Below are 13,477 nucleotides of genomic sequence, written 5' to 3'. Positions count from 1 at the left end.
GCTCTTACGGAGTGATGTACTCAATTACCTACATTTGTAAAACAAAAGGCTCATTTTGCCAGAGAGGCAGGAGGAAGGCCATAATTTTGTCTCCATACTCAAGAAGAACTCCTACATGATGCACGAATGAAGTTCTCGCCATACAAAAACAATGTTTTCAAGATGACACTCTTGACAAGGTTTCAGTGCAATAATAAGTGAGGTACCTGCACAAGTTATTTATTTACGTAAGTTTAAGAGGCAAGCTGACTCACCAAAAGGACGTTTCACCAAACCAAGACAGGAGAGATGATAAGCTTTAGTACAAGATTTCCTGTCGCACAATACCAGCTGGCCTCCATCACCACAACGGAAACAATCATCTTCAGATTCTTTCTTCCCTTCATTTTTCGTTCTGCGTCTCCGTGTTCTCTTTTTGGTCTTTTTGCCTTTTTCTTCTGAGGCATTAGTGGAAGAATTCTAAAAGAGTGAGATGCAAATCTGTAAATGCCAGTTTTGCAATGGAAAAATATTACACAGCCTAGCAAAACTGTTGGCATGTCTGGCAGACCGTGCCAGGCAAAAATTTGACTTGGTGCAGACATTTCCAATGCCTCACCACACCTATCTGTGTTGACAATGAACCCACACTGTCCCTTGGGAATAGTCATCTGAAACCAGATCTTGTCCCTACAATCCCTTCCTACTGGAAAGCTCTTCCACTTTCTTACCACTGAGAAAAGGTCTTCCAACTTCCAGTCTAATCTACTTGCGGCCAATTTACCCTCATTTTGGTTTTGCACCACCAATCACTTCACTTCAATATCCATTCTTCTCTTCCAGTTGTGTATACTGATGCTGGAATTACTAAAACCAGCCTCCACTTCTCTTTGAGGAACAGACAGCAAAATTTCAGGAACTGTAGCTGTGCCCATAATGCTAGAAAGAATATACCAAACCTTATCCCTATTTCAATCCGACATTCTGCTGCTTGCACTTCAACTCTCCTTCACCAAATTATATAAAATTAATTCTGGGTGTTTTTTCAACATCCCTACCATCATTCCCTCCCCCTCACCCAAGTGATCACTGCCTACTTTCTTTAAAATTAGCCCATTCTATCTACCAATGCAGACAGCTCTGCAAAACTGAACTGTAACATTTCATTTCTTCATGGCTGTCTGCGTAAATTGATCACCAGCTTACGTGAAACCTCACTAAGCCCATCCCTTAACAAAAACTGGCTATGCGAATTCTGGAAATTTTAAGTCTACCCTCTGAAGTGTGAAAGACCGCATGAAGGTGCAGCCTTTGTACATCCACAGGTGAGATTTTTTTCTCTTGGCAATGTACTTGTGCCTTCCCTCACACTCCCATGCCAGCCCTCCAGGAAGCCCCATCAACTTCTGCTGGAATACGGGTTTTACCTTAACCTGACATGAATCATACAGGTCATTTCTTGATGTAATTTGGTATCATTCAAAACTCACCATTCTTTATTCTTCAGTTCAACTAAATTTTTTTTAACAAATCTTAACAAAATAATCACACTTTAAGGTTTAGATGGGGGAAATATAAACTGCAATGTCAGAACAATCTCACTGGCTATAGTTAGGCTCGTTCTTAGTCAGTTCCTAGCTCCTATAACCCTTCCCCTCCCCATACTTCAAACAGGACAGGGAAGGTTATTCCTTCTGCAACCCCTTTTTTAATATGCTTTTGATTCCAGAAGCTAGCACCAGTAGCTAGCAGTATTTCTTATTCAGGACCCAAAGTAATTAATTTCTCATAGGAGAAAGTGGGAGAAAATATTTTAGGGTGTTCCCAAACCCAGTATCACCTGCTGTACTATTACAGCATAAAAATGTATTCTTTAGCACCAAGGTTATATTTGCCAAAAGAATGTTTCCATCTTCCCAGCAAGGGAAACAGTAAGCTTTTTCCTCAGAGGACAGCTAGCCTCTGTTCAAGCAGCATTAACCCTTATCATAACATAAAAGTGGTCCACCAACACATACCCCAAAAGAAAAAACTAGGCTAGTAGACAAGACACCTTCAAAATCTCTTGATATATTACTTGCCTTTGGTCTGTCCCCAAGAAATCCACTGCAGTTTGGGGCACCACATTTGCAGACTGTTTTTTCATTGCCCAGACAGTCGAGGTTGTAATTAAAAGTCAGCTCTGTCCCTGAGTGAGAGAAGACACACCCTTTCATTATGAAGGACAAGGTAACAAAGTCTATCAAAATTATTACAGACAAAAAAAGGTTTCATTATCTGTCTTCTGGTTTTGTACTTGCTTGCTGATCTATTATCGAAAGATTTTCCCCCTCTATACTGCTCATAAGCACTGACAATGATAAACTAGATGCCAGCACAGCATGATGTCTATGCAATTACATTTTAAAATAAATTGGTTTGACTTCACAAAACTGTGCATGTGTCTGGTCTACACACACATGTTATATATATCTATGTATCTATACAGCTAAAAAGAGCTACAGATAGATATATGTGTGTGTGCATGTGTGTACACAAACCAGAACATACATACTTTTAAACAGCCTCCTACATCCAACTCCTTAAGCTTATTATCTTCACTTGAAAAGATGCATTAGTACTATTAGAGATCTCTAAACTAAAAACTATGCTCTACAACATGAAGTGAATGCAAGGATACTAACTAAGGGGCTCTTTGGTGTTCCCTTAGAAGCAAGCAACAAAAAGCAGCCATGGGACTCACTATTAAGAAACATTAAAGGCAGACCACAAAGCATCTCTTCCGTGTGCTGAGTTCTCTACAAAAATATTTGCACTGAATCAGTTAATCCATGACCATCCCACTCATAACTGTGCAAAAGGTTTAACTTAGGGTATTAAATCAAAACCAACATAAGCTGATATACCTGCAGGAATATCGCACACAGCAAACAGGCCGACACGAGTGTCTCCATTTACTGTCCATTTTAGAGTTTCACAATTTGGTTGGCAGCTGTGATTCATAAACCGAGAATAGTTTCCTTTGGGGCCAGCATCAATAATACGGTCCTGGAGATCAAACGAGCAACAGAATGAATGTTTTTTCTCCCCCTCTCACACACACACAAAAATTTCCATAAATTATTTCAGTAGTTGCATTCAAAACAGACATGGTGTTGCTACCCAGAAGCACACAAGCAAACCGATGGTATATGTTGTATTGAAAACTGTAGTGTCTCATGTGGCCTGGAATGTGACACTCCCAAAGCAATACTTGTGCTCTAGCTCACATTTTCCCAGAACCCATCGTAGCCACACGGCAGGATAAGTGTTCTTGTGAGCGCTGTGGTGGTCATATTAAAGAACCCCCTCCCTCCAGAAAGCCTCAAAACTCAAACTCAGTCCATTTACCTGTGATGCATTTACAAATACTGTGCTTTACAATATTTACCAAGTCACTGCATGATTACTTGCAGAGATTAACAGTTTCTCACCAGCTTGCTTTCCCCAAATCAGCCTGGTTTAAACAAAAACAAGCTCTTGGTAAACTAAAAAATCCCATCCCTACACATAATTGCCTTTTAATTTCTATCTTCATTAAACATATCAGACATTAACAAAATAAAACAAAGTCTTGAAATAGCCAGAACTGTGTTCCTTTGCAGAGCTGCTTAAGAAAGCTTTGCTTATTTATGAAATAGTATTATAGTTTCCTTCTAACTCATTTTTATAACGCACATGTATGATTGTCATGACTACGTGCACATACATCTAGCCACTCTAACTGCATGTGCAGCTCAGCCTCATAATTTTTGCAAGATAGAACCACAATGAGCATTTATTAACTATGGCAAGTCAAACACATGTTCAGTTCAGATATTTAATGCACTGACATTGTCAGTTTAGCAGAGGGGTGAGAAACTTAAGTGTTCAGAGGAACACGGTTTCATCATTATCAGGTGATAACTCCTGTACAGGAGCTCTCGTGTTACAGGACTAATGAAAACAGTAGCTGTGGAAATACGGAGCAGTACAGTCTCGAGCAAAAGAAAGGTGATTAGGACCGAAAAAATATGCAGGACTGACAGCCAACTCTTGTTTTTCTCCTAAGTAGCTGTTTGGGGAATGAAGCAATATAATATATATTATCAATACTCCCTGCTGTCTGGGTTCTCCCTTTTCTTCCCCTTCTCAGGAACAAAATACTCAGAGGTGTGCACACAGAACCACAGATGCTGGATTAATATGCTGCATTAATTAATGTGCTGGATTAATTTGCTGCAGAATCAATTTGTGGAGTGCTGGCTGGCTACTAATGCAGATAGTGCTTTCAGAAAAGTTTCTACAAAAGCACAAGCCTAGTCTTGCTGTAAACAAAGAAAGGGACAGATAGTTGCAAAAAAGATTAAATGCCCAATGTAGGACACAGCCTCACAACTATATTCCACACCACTCTCAAGTGACAATTTTTTTGTTGTTGTTGAAATTTTAGTAAAAGGATTGCTAACAGTAATTCCTTCACCCTTATCATCACCATTTCCCAAAACTTCATACTTCCTTTTAAGACTAGGCAGTTAAATACTTTTGCCGTACTTGATTTCAAGCAACAAAGCACAATTTATAGACCTTAATATATACTTTATTGCGTTACACAGCTAGAACTAATAAGATGCATTATATACATAGAATGGAGCAAGCAGGCACAGAAGATACAACACTGCAAGTATTTAAAACTGGAATTTCAAAGGTAGCAGAGTGTCATACGAAGGTGATCAACAGAAGGAAAAGAGATCAAAATAATGTTATAATTAAACAATGGGGAAAAAAGTAACATACTCTACCTTATCAATAGTAAGCATATAGAAGTGGGTAATGTCATTTTCATGCGCATATTTGATTCTTGCCATACATTCCTCTTCATCAATCAGCTCACCAACATACTCATTCACAAACTCTCCCTGAAAGATACCAGGTATCACTAGTAAAGTATATACCAAACCCACAAACAACATCACAAGTCACCAATTCTTTTCTAGGCAAGAATGATTCATACCTTTTTAATGTCCCTCTTAGCGACCAGACCCCAACCTTTCCCATCGGTTTTGATGATCTTTGTCTCAGGGTATTGACGTTTTGTAAAGCACTGGTTTTGGCACCGTTCTCCCGCTGGACAAACTTGTGGATGGCATTCGTACATCAGCATCCTATTTAGGCACTCAGAATCAAAGCCACAAGGGTTTTCATCTGTGGGTTTGCAGTTGCACTTGGGAATCTCAGAAATGTCAGCAGTATATATCTGCACTTTACCACAAGGTTTGTTCACCTGCACAATACGTTAAAATAGTTCAAATATCACTTTAAAACATTTGAATTCATTCTAAGAGTTATTGCAGTGGTTACTCTAATACTGTTAATTTGTTTTTGCAATGCTAGATTTTCCAATGGAAGCAAAATTTCATCATCTCATGACTGTAAAAGCACAGCCACCAGCACATCATTACAACCTCTCCTCCCCATCTCACCACTCGGCTCTTCCTCTCCAGTGCTGGCTTAGACCTTTGAGTATCCAATGTAATTTCCTCAAACTTTACCTTAATATGCTTGTATGGTGGAGGTTTACGTTCACTTTCTTGAGTTTCTTTGGCTTCTCGCTGTAGCTTTATTTCTCGAAATCGAGCTTCAGCTTCTTGCAAAGCTAAAAAAGATTGTTGTAACAACAGAAATGCTAGAAAGAGGATTACTCCCTCAAGTTGACTTGCTCATTCCCATGTGTGTTAAACAAAGAATAAATAGCCTTCTACTTCCTAGTCCCACCATTCAATTTTCTTGCAAAGAATGCTTCTGGAGTGTTAATGCTCTTAACAAATGTATCAATCCTACCCTTTCTGTCTCCCAGTTACACTCATTATTTCCTTTCCGGAAATTAAAAAGCATCAGAAATAATTCCCATTAGATGCTAGTCTTCTACAAGCCACGAAAATAATGCTTTCATTCAAAGTTAGTAATAGTGACTGCTGCCCAGGACACCAAAACATTTTTTTAAGTTCAGTCTTGTAAAACAAATGTACAAAAACAGACCCAAGGCTATGTGTGAAGAAAGTAAAGCATGCATATCACAAGATTATTTTTGTTTACTTATAGCTACGTACCATTTTTGAAGACTTTTCCAATTCCTTTGATCCCCTGGTATCTACTCCCTCTGTCTCCCTCCATATAAGGGAACACCCGTGCTTGGTGCGTCCAATAGTAATCCTTAGAACCAAAGAAAAACACAGGAAATTCTCCGATTTCATGCTTCATTTTCTGGATATTTGGGGGAACGTTTTTCGGATGGCAAACTTCTGCAGGCCACCATCTAGCACAGAAGTACAAATAAAAAAATACAGCGTTTCAGTCAAGCTCTTTTTGCAAGAGGCAGTTTAACAAAATCACCCTAAACAGCTCCTCTGGTTCCAGCTGCGACAGAGTTAATTGCCTCCCTAGTAGCTGGTACAGTGCTATGTTTCTGAGCCAGGTATGAGAAGAATGTTGATAACACACTGATGTTTTCACTTGTTGCCAAGTAGTGGTTAGACTAAGGGATTTTTCAGCTTCTGATGCCCAGCCAGCGAGAAGGCTGGAGGGGCACAAGGAGTTGGGAGGGGACACAGCCAGGGCAGCTGACCCCAACTGCCCAAAGGGGTATTCCATACCGTGTGATGTCATGCCCAGTATATAAACTGGGTGTCAATCACCGGGTGGTGAGCAACTGCACTGTGCATCATTTGTATATTCCAATCCTTTTATTATTACTGTTGTCATTTTATTAATGTTATCATTATTAGTTTCTTCTTTTCTGTTCTGTTAAACTGTTCTTATCTCAACCCATGAGTTTTACTTCTTTTCCTGATTTTCTGCCCCATTCCACTGGGTGGGGGGGAAGTGAGCGAGCGGCTGCATGGTGCTTGGTTGCTGGCTGGGGCTAAACCATGACAACAGCAGTAACTGATTATTATTTCCAAGATCCAAGTGGATTTAAAATCCTTTCCTCCCCCCACTCACTAGACAATGCGAGAAGACAGGACTAGAAAGGGAAAGCCTGACACTCAAATCTGTGGGACTTCTGACAGCCTGCAAAATAAGCACACACATAAAGCTCCTTGCATCTGGTTAGCAAAAACATCTTTAACAAGGCCTGCAATCACTGTAATTGTCAAAGATCAAGAGACAGCCGATAATAGCTATTAATGCTTTCTAGGGTAAACCCCACCCACCTTTATCTCACTCAAATCTCAATGAAGTGTAAAACACTGACAACCTGAGTGACTTATCTCCCAGCCTGCAAGGTAGTAATTTAGCCAATTACAAGTTATACCAGCTTAATTATTTGAAGAGATCTCTGAAACAAAAGGGGTTGAAGGCTCATACACTGGAAGCAGATGTCAGAAGACTAGGAGGAGTCCTGTATGGGTAATGCCTTGGCCGAAACCAACAGTGAAGCTATGAGTCTTTGAACTTGAATTTTGCAAGGGGTCCCTAGTTCACAGAGGAATGAGAAATATATGGGCAGCAAGAAGGGCCGACAGAAGCAACCAACTGTATGATCCTTAATTAAACATGTCAGTACTGTAAAACAGAATAAAACCCTTCATCAGACCTGTAATTTCCCAGTTTAACCCAAATAATATCCTGGAAATGGAGCTTCTTTCCCGCCCTGCAGTCATTGCAGTACCAGCTCCCATCTGGCATTTCAATGTTTAAACAGTCTGGGTGAAACGCTGCAGGACATGACTCGCAGCACAACAAGCTTCCTCCTTCAGAGAAAAAAAAAAAAAGAAAAAAAAGAAAAAAAAAAAAGGTTGAAAAAGATCAAGACAAAAATAAAAGTTTTGCATTCCAACCAGGTTCAAAGCAGTGCGATACACATGTGGTAGGTTCGGTTAGAAAATAAATAGTTAAAACATGCTGGCCTGCAACAAATACATGTCATTTCATTGTGTACAAAACCCAAAAGATCCTTACTAATTTGAATGCCTGGCAGACTCAGATTAGTAATACATACAACATAACAAGCAAGCTAGCGATAAAAAAGCCAGAATAGTGCACCGCAAATTATAATTACTTTGTTTTACTTTAATGACTACAATATATTTAACATAGTTTAATATATATTAATATTTCACTGTATGCAAAATTTTAACAGCAGATTTCTCATTTTTTTTTCCTGGGGGGAGAGGGAATGAGGCTGTTAGTTTGTTCCATGAATTACCAAGTGGAACGTTTGCTGCAGCTTAAAAGCTGCTATGCTGCATGTTAATTTGTTAACAAATCAGGTAAACTTTCACTGCTACAGTTTAATCAGCACTATGCATTTTGTGGTTCTCAGTAAGAAATAAATTTATTGTACAACATAAACTAAAACACCCTTATTTAGCGGCACTCCCAGCAACAACTAATACTGATTTAATTTACTGTCCTCTGCTAAACTAAAAGCAACTCTTAAAATATTTATGTTTTAATATTATGTATTAACAATAAAGAAATACAAAAAGCTTCAATACATTCAACACGGGAAAGAGTAGAGAAATGCTTCTCATTACTTGTCTCTGGTAAAGAATTAAATCAGGCTTCTGGTTGCTGGACAAAGTCCAAGTAAAAACATTTCTTAATAAATTTTATCTGCAAAAAAAGGATACTCAAAAACTTGAAGCAGCACGAGCCAACCTGAAGTTATTTCTATATCTAACAGAACCTGACTTAATATGCCACATTTCTAATAATTTTCTATAAACAGATTAGTAAAATAAAATTTAAATTGAAGAATAAAACGTTTTGATGCTGCATTTACAAAAAGAGTTTTACATCAGTTTACCTTTTGAACACACAAAGCACCAGCTCACATTGACATGCGCATGATGACTTTTTCCTTTCATGGCAGTGAAATGATTCGTACAAACAATGCTGTTGGAAGCGATGACTGCACATCCCGCAGCAATGCAAACGTCTCCAGCATGGTATGCAACAGGACAGCGAACACAACGCATCATCTTTCCTAGCAAAGCAGAACACTGCCATGTTATTTTTGAACAAAACTGATTTATTATTTGACCTAAAAAATGGTAGTACTGCCCGAGGTAGCCTATAAACACTCAAAAATATATCAATTATGTTTTCAGACTGCATATATGCATATAGCAACAACACTGAATTAACAAAGGTTTTAAAGAACACTACAATGAATTTAAAGCATTATAATATTTAAATGTGAAGGCTTTAACTATGTACACCAGGGTAGACAAGCTTTCCTCAGTCATGCAATTTTGTCTACAGATGTTGCCCAAAGCTAAAAATATGCACAGAATCAAATGTCTCCACATTCGGCGAGCTTTGCTGCAGTATTTGTACATTCACAGGTCTTGCCCTCACTGTGCTCAGCCTGTCTCTCCTCATCATACATGCATTTGAGATTTCATCCTCTTTGGAGAAGAAAACATGGTTAACTATAGGTAATTGAAAGCTAGTTAAAAAACAAGAACACAAGTAAATACTAATGTTGACTAAAATTATTCTATTATTATTTTTTTAAAAATTCTGATTCAATTGATAGTCCATGCATGCCTGAAAAATTGCAGCTAGCAGCTATTAAACGGACAGAATCCTTACCTTAACAAACCATACACAGACTTAATTGATCAGACATAGAAACGTAAAATGAAACTACCTTTTGAAATTCGTGGATGTGAGGGGTTACTAACATGACAACTTAGGCAGCTGTGGAGAGGACATCGAAACCCCCTGTTCTCAAACACAGTAAGATGAAATTTTTTCACACAAGCTTCATGGTAGAATTTTCCGCAGTGGGATACGACACAGCGTTTCACATCTGCCTTTCTCTCTTTACACACAAAACACGTATGCACACCTAGTGGCAAAAGTAATAAAAATAATGTAACTAATTTTTCATCCAAACACGTGAATTTAAAATGCTTCTGTTGTGAGGTTTTATTATGCACGGGGGAGTTGCTTTTGTTGTGGTTTTTTTTTTTTTTAAACAAACTCAAATCAGATTCTATGATTTGATGCAGCAATCTTTTTTGCTTTAACTCTTTAGTGTCACATACTAATCTGCTCAGATACAGATGAAATAAAGTTACAATGCAAACCCATTGCAGCTGAAGTGTACACAACGACACCCAAAGCCTCACTGATCTGCTTTTACGTTCTTATTTATAAGCCTCAGTACGCCAGGATGACTGTGAATTTCTTCCTTTTTTTTTTTTTTTAAAGCAATGAAATAGGATGATGGGTTCTCTGTGATCCTGTGAAATTTGAAGTAGGTCCACAAACCAAAGACAAGCATCCTCTAATCTTCTCTCTGGACCGCTTGGAACAGCTTTATTTTGAAGCAGCCTTGCTCCAACAAGGTTTACCACATGTACTGGACTGAGCTTATAAGCAAGAACGCAAATCTTTTATGTAAAGTTTTAAGATGAAGAACTTCCAAGCAGTTATTATAGGATTAAAAGCAAATGAAATTAATAGCAATAAGGTAGTCTTTTAATAGGAAAAGCAAAAGATTGATACAGACACACAAAGGACTGAAAAAGGACGTAAACGTTTCAGTTGCTGGGGTTTTTTTCTAGGATTTCTTAATTCTTTGTGACAGACTTAAAATGTAATCTGTAATTGTACTCAGAGAGCAAATATTCTGCAATTATTAAGGCAATGGAATTCAGACTAAATCAGCCAAGTTGCAAGAGAGTTCTCACTGAAAACAGAGCGAGCTTTCTAAAACATGGCACACTTAATAGTACTACATGAACTCCCACCCTGCCAGGCACCATAGGATAAACATGGTTTCTCCAAAGATAAATACTCTGTCCAGGAGAATTTCCTAGAACAATGTATGGGAAAACTACAACTTTTTTTTTTATTTATTATTAATAGAAAGGGACAAACTTGCCTGATGTACATTCACTACAAATGAATTTTCCTGCTGGTCTTCCAGAGAGCCCAAGGCAGCTTACATGAAATGCTCGATAGCAAAGTCCTTCACACAGCAGGAGATCACCTGTTTTTTCACACAGCTTTTACAACACAAAGGCATTGAATGTTAAAGAAAAGTTCATATGTGGAAAAAACTGTTTTCTTTATTCCTTTTCATATATTGCTCCTCAAAATCTCTTTTCTCGTTGTTGAAATCAAATTTAACAAGATAATTTTACAAACACCATCACATGCCTTAGCTTCCAGTCAAAACAGGTAATAAGAATCATTAAACTGCTAGAAATATCACTCATAGAACCACCGTTCTTGAGTAAATACAATCTGACAGAAAAAAGGAAAAGAAAAAAGCTTTAAGAAATTTTCTCTGAGCACACTGATGCATCTGAGTAGGGTTAAAAAGCATCCTTATTTTCCTTTTCCTTGGCAAAGGGGAATTAATCTAGGTGGCACAATGATACTTCTGAGTGGTTAGCAATGACACATGCATAACTAAAAACGAACCAAACAATAATGCTGGCGGAATTTAAGGGATTAGCCAACATTTAAAGATAGATATAACCTCATCATCACTATGTACAAGAAATGGAAATACAACTGCTCACCCAGTCTCACGGAAACAAATCTGACCTGTCCATTTGTACTGTGTTATCATTTCATAATCTAAGAACTCTTCTAGAACAGTTTGAGAAAGCTTTTTGCTTTCAGTTAGCAAGCCACACGCACGCTGCTACCAATGCACCCCTGCAATCTCTGCTGCACGCAGAAGCACAAAACCCACTGGGTTTTACTTCCTGCTCTTTATTAACAGATAAGCGAGCAGCTCTTCTCAGTCATTTAACTAGTTACCTGGCAACACTCATGCACTTAATTCTGAGGTACAAATTACGCTTGTCTTGGAGATCTGGAAACTCAAGCAGAAAGGCTAAGTCACTTATTGGAGGTCAAGGAAAAAAATAATTAGGAATGAAGAACTCCATTTACTGGCATGGCACCCTCATCACTAACAGACACCTCAGACACACATGAGAAACCTGTTTCTGGCCTAATACTGCCATTTTCATATTTAAAAAGACCTTTTCTAGGAAACCTCAGAAAACATGGCTCGCTGCCCCAGCTAACATCTCTCACCTGACACACATATTCTTTTTTTGTTCCTGCTCCTCGCTCAGATTTTTTGGATGATATAGACACTTCAGTCTGAGTTTCATCAGCACTTTCATAGGGAGACTCTGACCGCTCATCTCCTTGGCCATCGGAGATCTGAAGATTAAACATACGTGTTAGAGAAAGCAGTCATGTATGGTCAATTTTGTACAGAATAGCAACTGAAGGAAGCAAACAGACTGCAATTCAGACTAGCAGATTTAGGCACACTCTTTCGGTTTTGTTTCGCCCACCTTTAAAAAAAGCTTGGTTAAAACCAGAGTATGCATTTGTGGAAGTCTCATCAAAAGGACTAGATAACAATCAGCCTCACCAACTCAACAGCAGCCAAACCAAAACACCAGAATTTTGTAATGTGGCATTTTATTTCTACTCAGTTCTGTAATACAGTTAGCTAGAAGTGGCTAGCCAGTCACACAGGGATATCCTCAAATCCCTTGATTAAAGTTTGAATACGTGTTTTATGAGAGACTAACAGTTAATATTAGAAAGAAATTTGGTAAACTTCAAGCTGCATATGAAGGTCTCCAAGATTCTCCAAGAAAGTGGGAACAGTATATAGAAGAGAGGAAGAAAGAAAAATGTGGCTTTCTGAATATGTTTAAGGAACGTTATAGCCAACAATGAATTCAAAATACTACAGAAGATAGCCCTGTTATGGATAAATCTTATATAACACCTAGATGTATGGAAGATGGAGGATTTTTTAAAGGATTCATCATTTACTTTAAAAAACCCAACCCAAGTAACATATTTAAAGGAAAATACAGGGCAGTTTTCAGTTCAGTAGAATTTAGGGAGGGAATACACAATGGAGTCATTTATCTTATCTCACGTTACACCAGAAGATGCAGAATTTCATACTGTTGCCCCCAGATGGTACTCAGTGAGTTGTGTTTCACTAAGTACATTCTCCAGGAAAGCATCACAATTCGGAATTGCAAAAGAAACCCGTCACTTCTCTCTGAGCTTGTTCTAATGGTTATTCACACATACCATCAAAAATACTGCCTTATGTCCCTTTGAGTTGTCTAACTGCCTCACAGTTGATGTTGCATTCTCCAGGCATTTCAGCTATATTAAAAGTCCTCTGGAATCAGACATTTTCCTCCTGTGGAAGCATGCTGCAATTAAGCCCGTTACAATCCTTTCTGGTAAGCAAGAATGTCCTCTAATTTTCTCCCTAAGGAACTTTTTCCAGCATCAAGAGAATTTTGGTGGGTTTTCTCTAAACCTTATCTGTACTTTAAAAAGGTTGTTTAAAAATCAGGCATGAGAACTGGAGGCAATAGCCCTTTACAAGTCTCATAATTACAATATCCAAAGCAAACCAACGTGGTACTCTTCTTCACCGCTTCTGTTCCACCGT

The 13,477-nt window shown here is 38.4% G+C and overlaps 1 protein-coding gene and 1 non-coding gene across 6 annotated transcripts in view; both read right to left on the bottom strand.

Moving 5' to 3' along the window:
- NSD2 (nuclear receptor binding SET domain protein 2) overlaps positions 1 to 13,477 on the bottom strand; it is a 105,164-nt gene that overhangs the window by 4,309 nt on the left and 87,378 nt on the right. For all 5 annotated transcript variants that reach the window (XM_075059121.1, XM_075058885.1, XM_075058963.1 and 2 more), the window contains 12 exons: positions 12,073 to 12,204; positions 10,901 to 11,024; positions 9,659 to 9,859; positions 8,810 to 8,989; positions 7,595 to 7,751; positions 6,108 to 6,313; positions 5,550 to 5,653; positions 5,012 to 5,281; positions 4,800 to 4,916; positions 2,886 to 3,027; positions 2,061 to 2,167; positions 255 to 459 (listed from right to left, as the gene is read on the bottom strand). In XM_075059121.1, coding sequence (XP_074915222.1) covers positions 255 to 459; positions 2,061 to 2,167; positions 2,886 to 3,027; positions 4,800 to 4,916; positions 5,012 to 5,281; positions 5,550 to 5,653; positions 6,108 to 6,313; positions 7,595 to 7,751; positions 8,810 to 8,989; positions 9,659 to 9,859; positions 10,901 to 11,024; positions 12,073 to 12,204 — 1,945 coding nt within the window. The remainder of the gene's footprint in view (positions 1 to 254; positions 460 to 2,060; positions 2,168 to 2,885; positions 3,028 to 4,799; positions 4,917 to 5,011; positions 5,282 to 5,549; positions 5,654 to 6,107; positions 6,314 to 7,594; positions 7,752 to 8,809; positions 8,990 to 9,658; positions 9,860 to 10,900; positions 11,025 to 12,072; positions 12,205 to 13,477) is intronic.
- Positions 3,172 to 3,302, bottom strand: LOC142037424 (small Cajal body-specific RNA 23). Its single transcript, XR_012652370.1, has one exon.

Source organism: Buteo buteo, chromosome 1 (genome assembly GCF_964188355.1).
Source record: "Buteo buteo chromosome 1, bButBut1.hap1.1, whole genome shotgun sequence".
In the NCBI taxonomy this organism is placed as follows: Eukaryota; Metazoa; Chordata; class Aves; order Accipitriformes; family Accipitridae; genus Buteo; species Buteo buteo.
The sequence above is the reverse complement of the archived record's forward strand: the minus strand, read 5'-3'. Positions and strand labels throughout refer to the sequence as shown.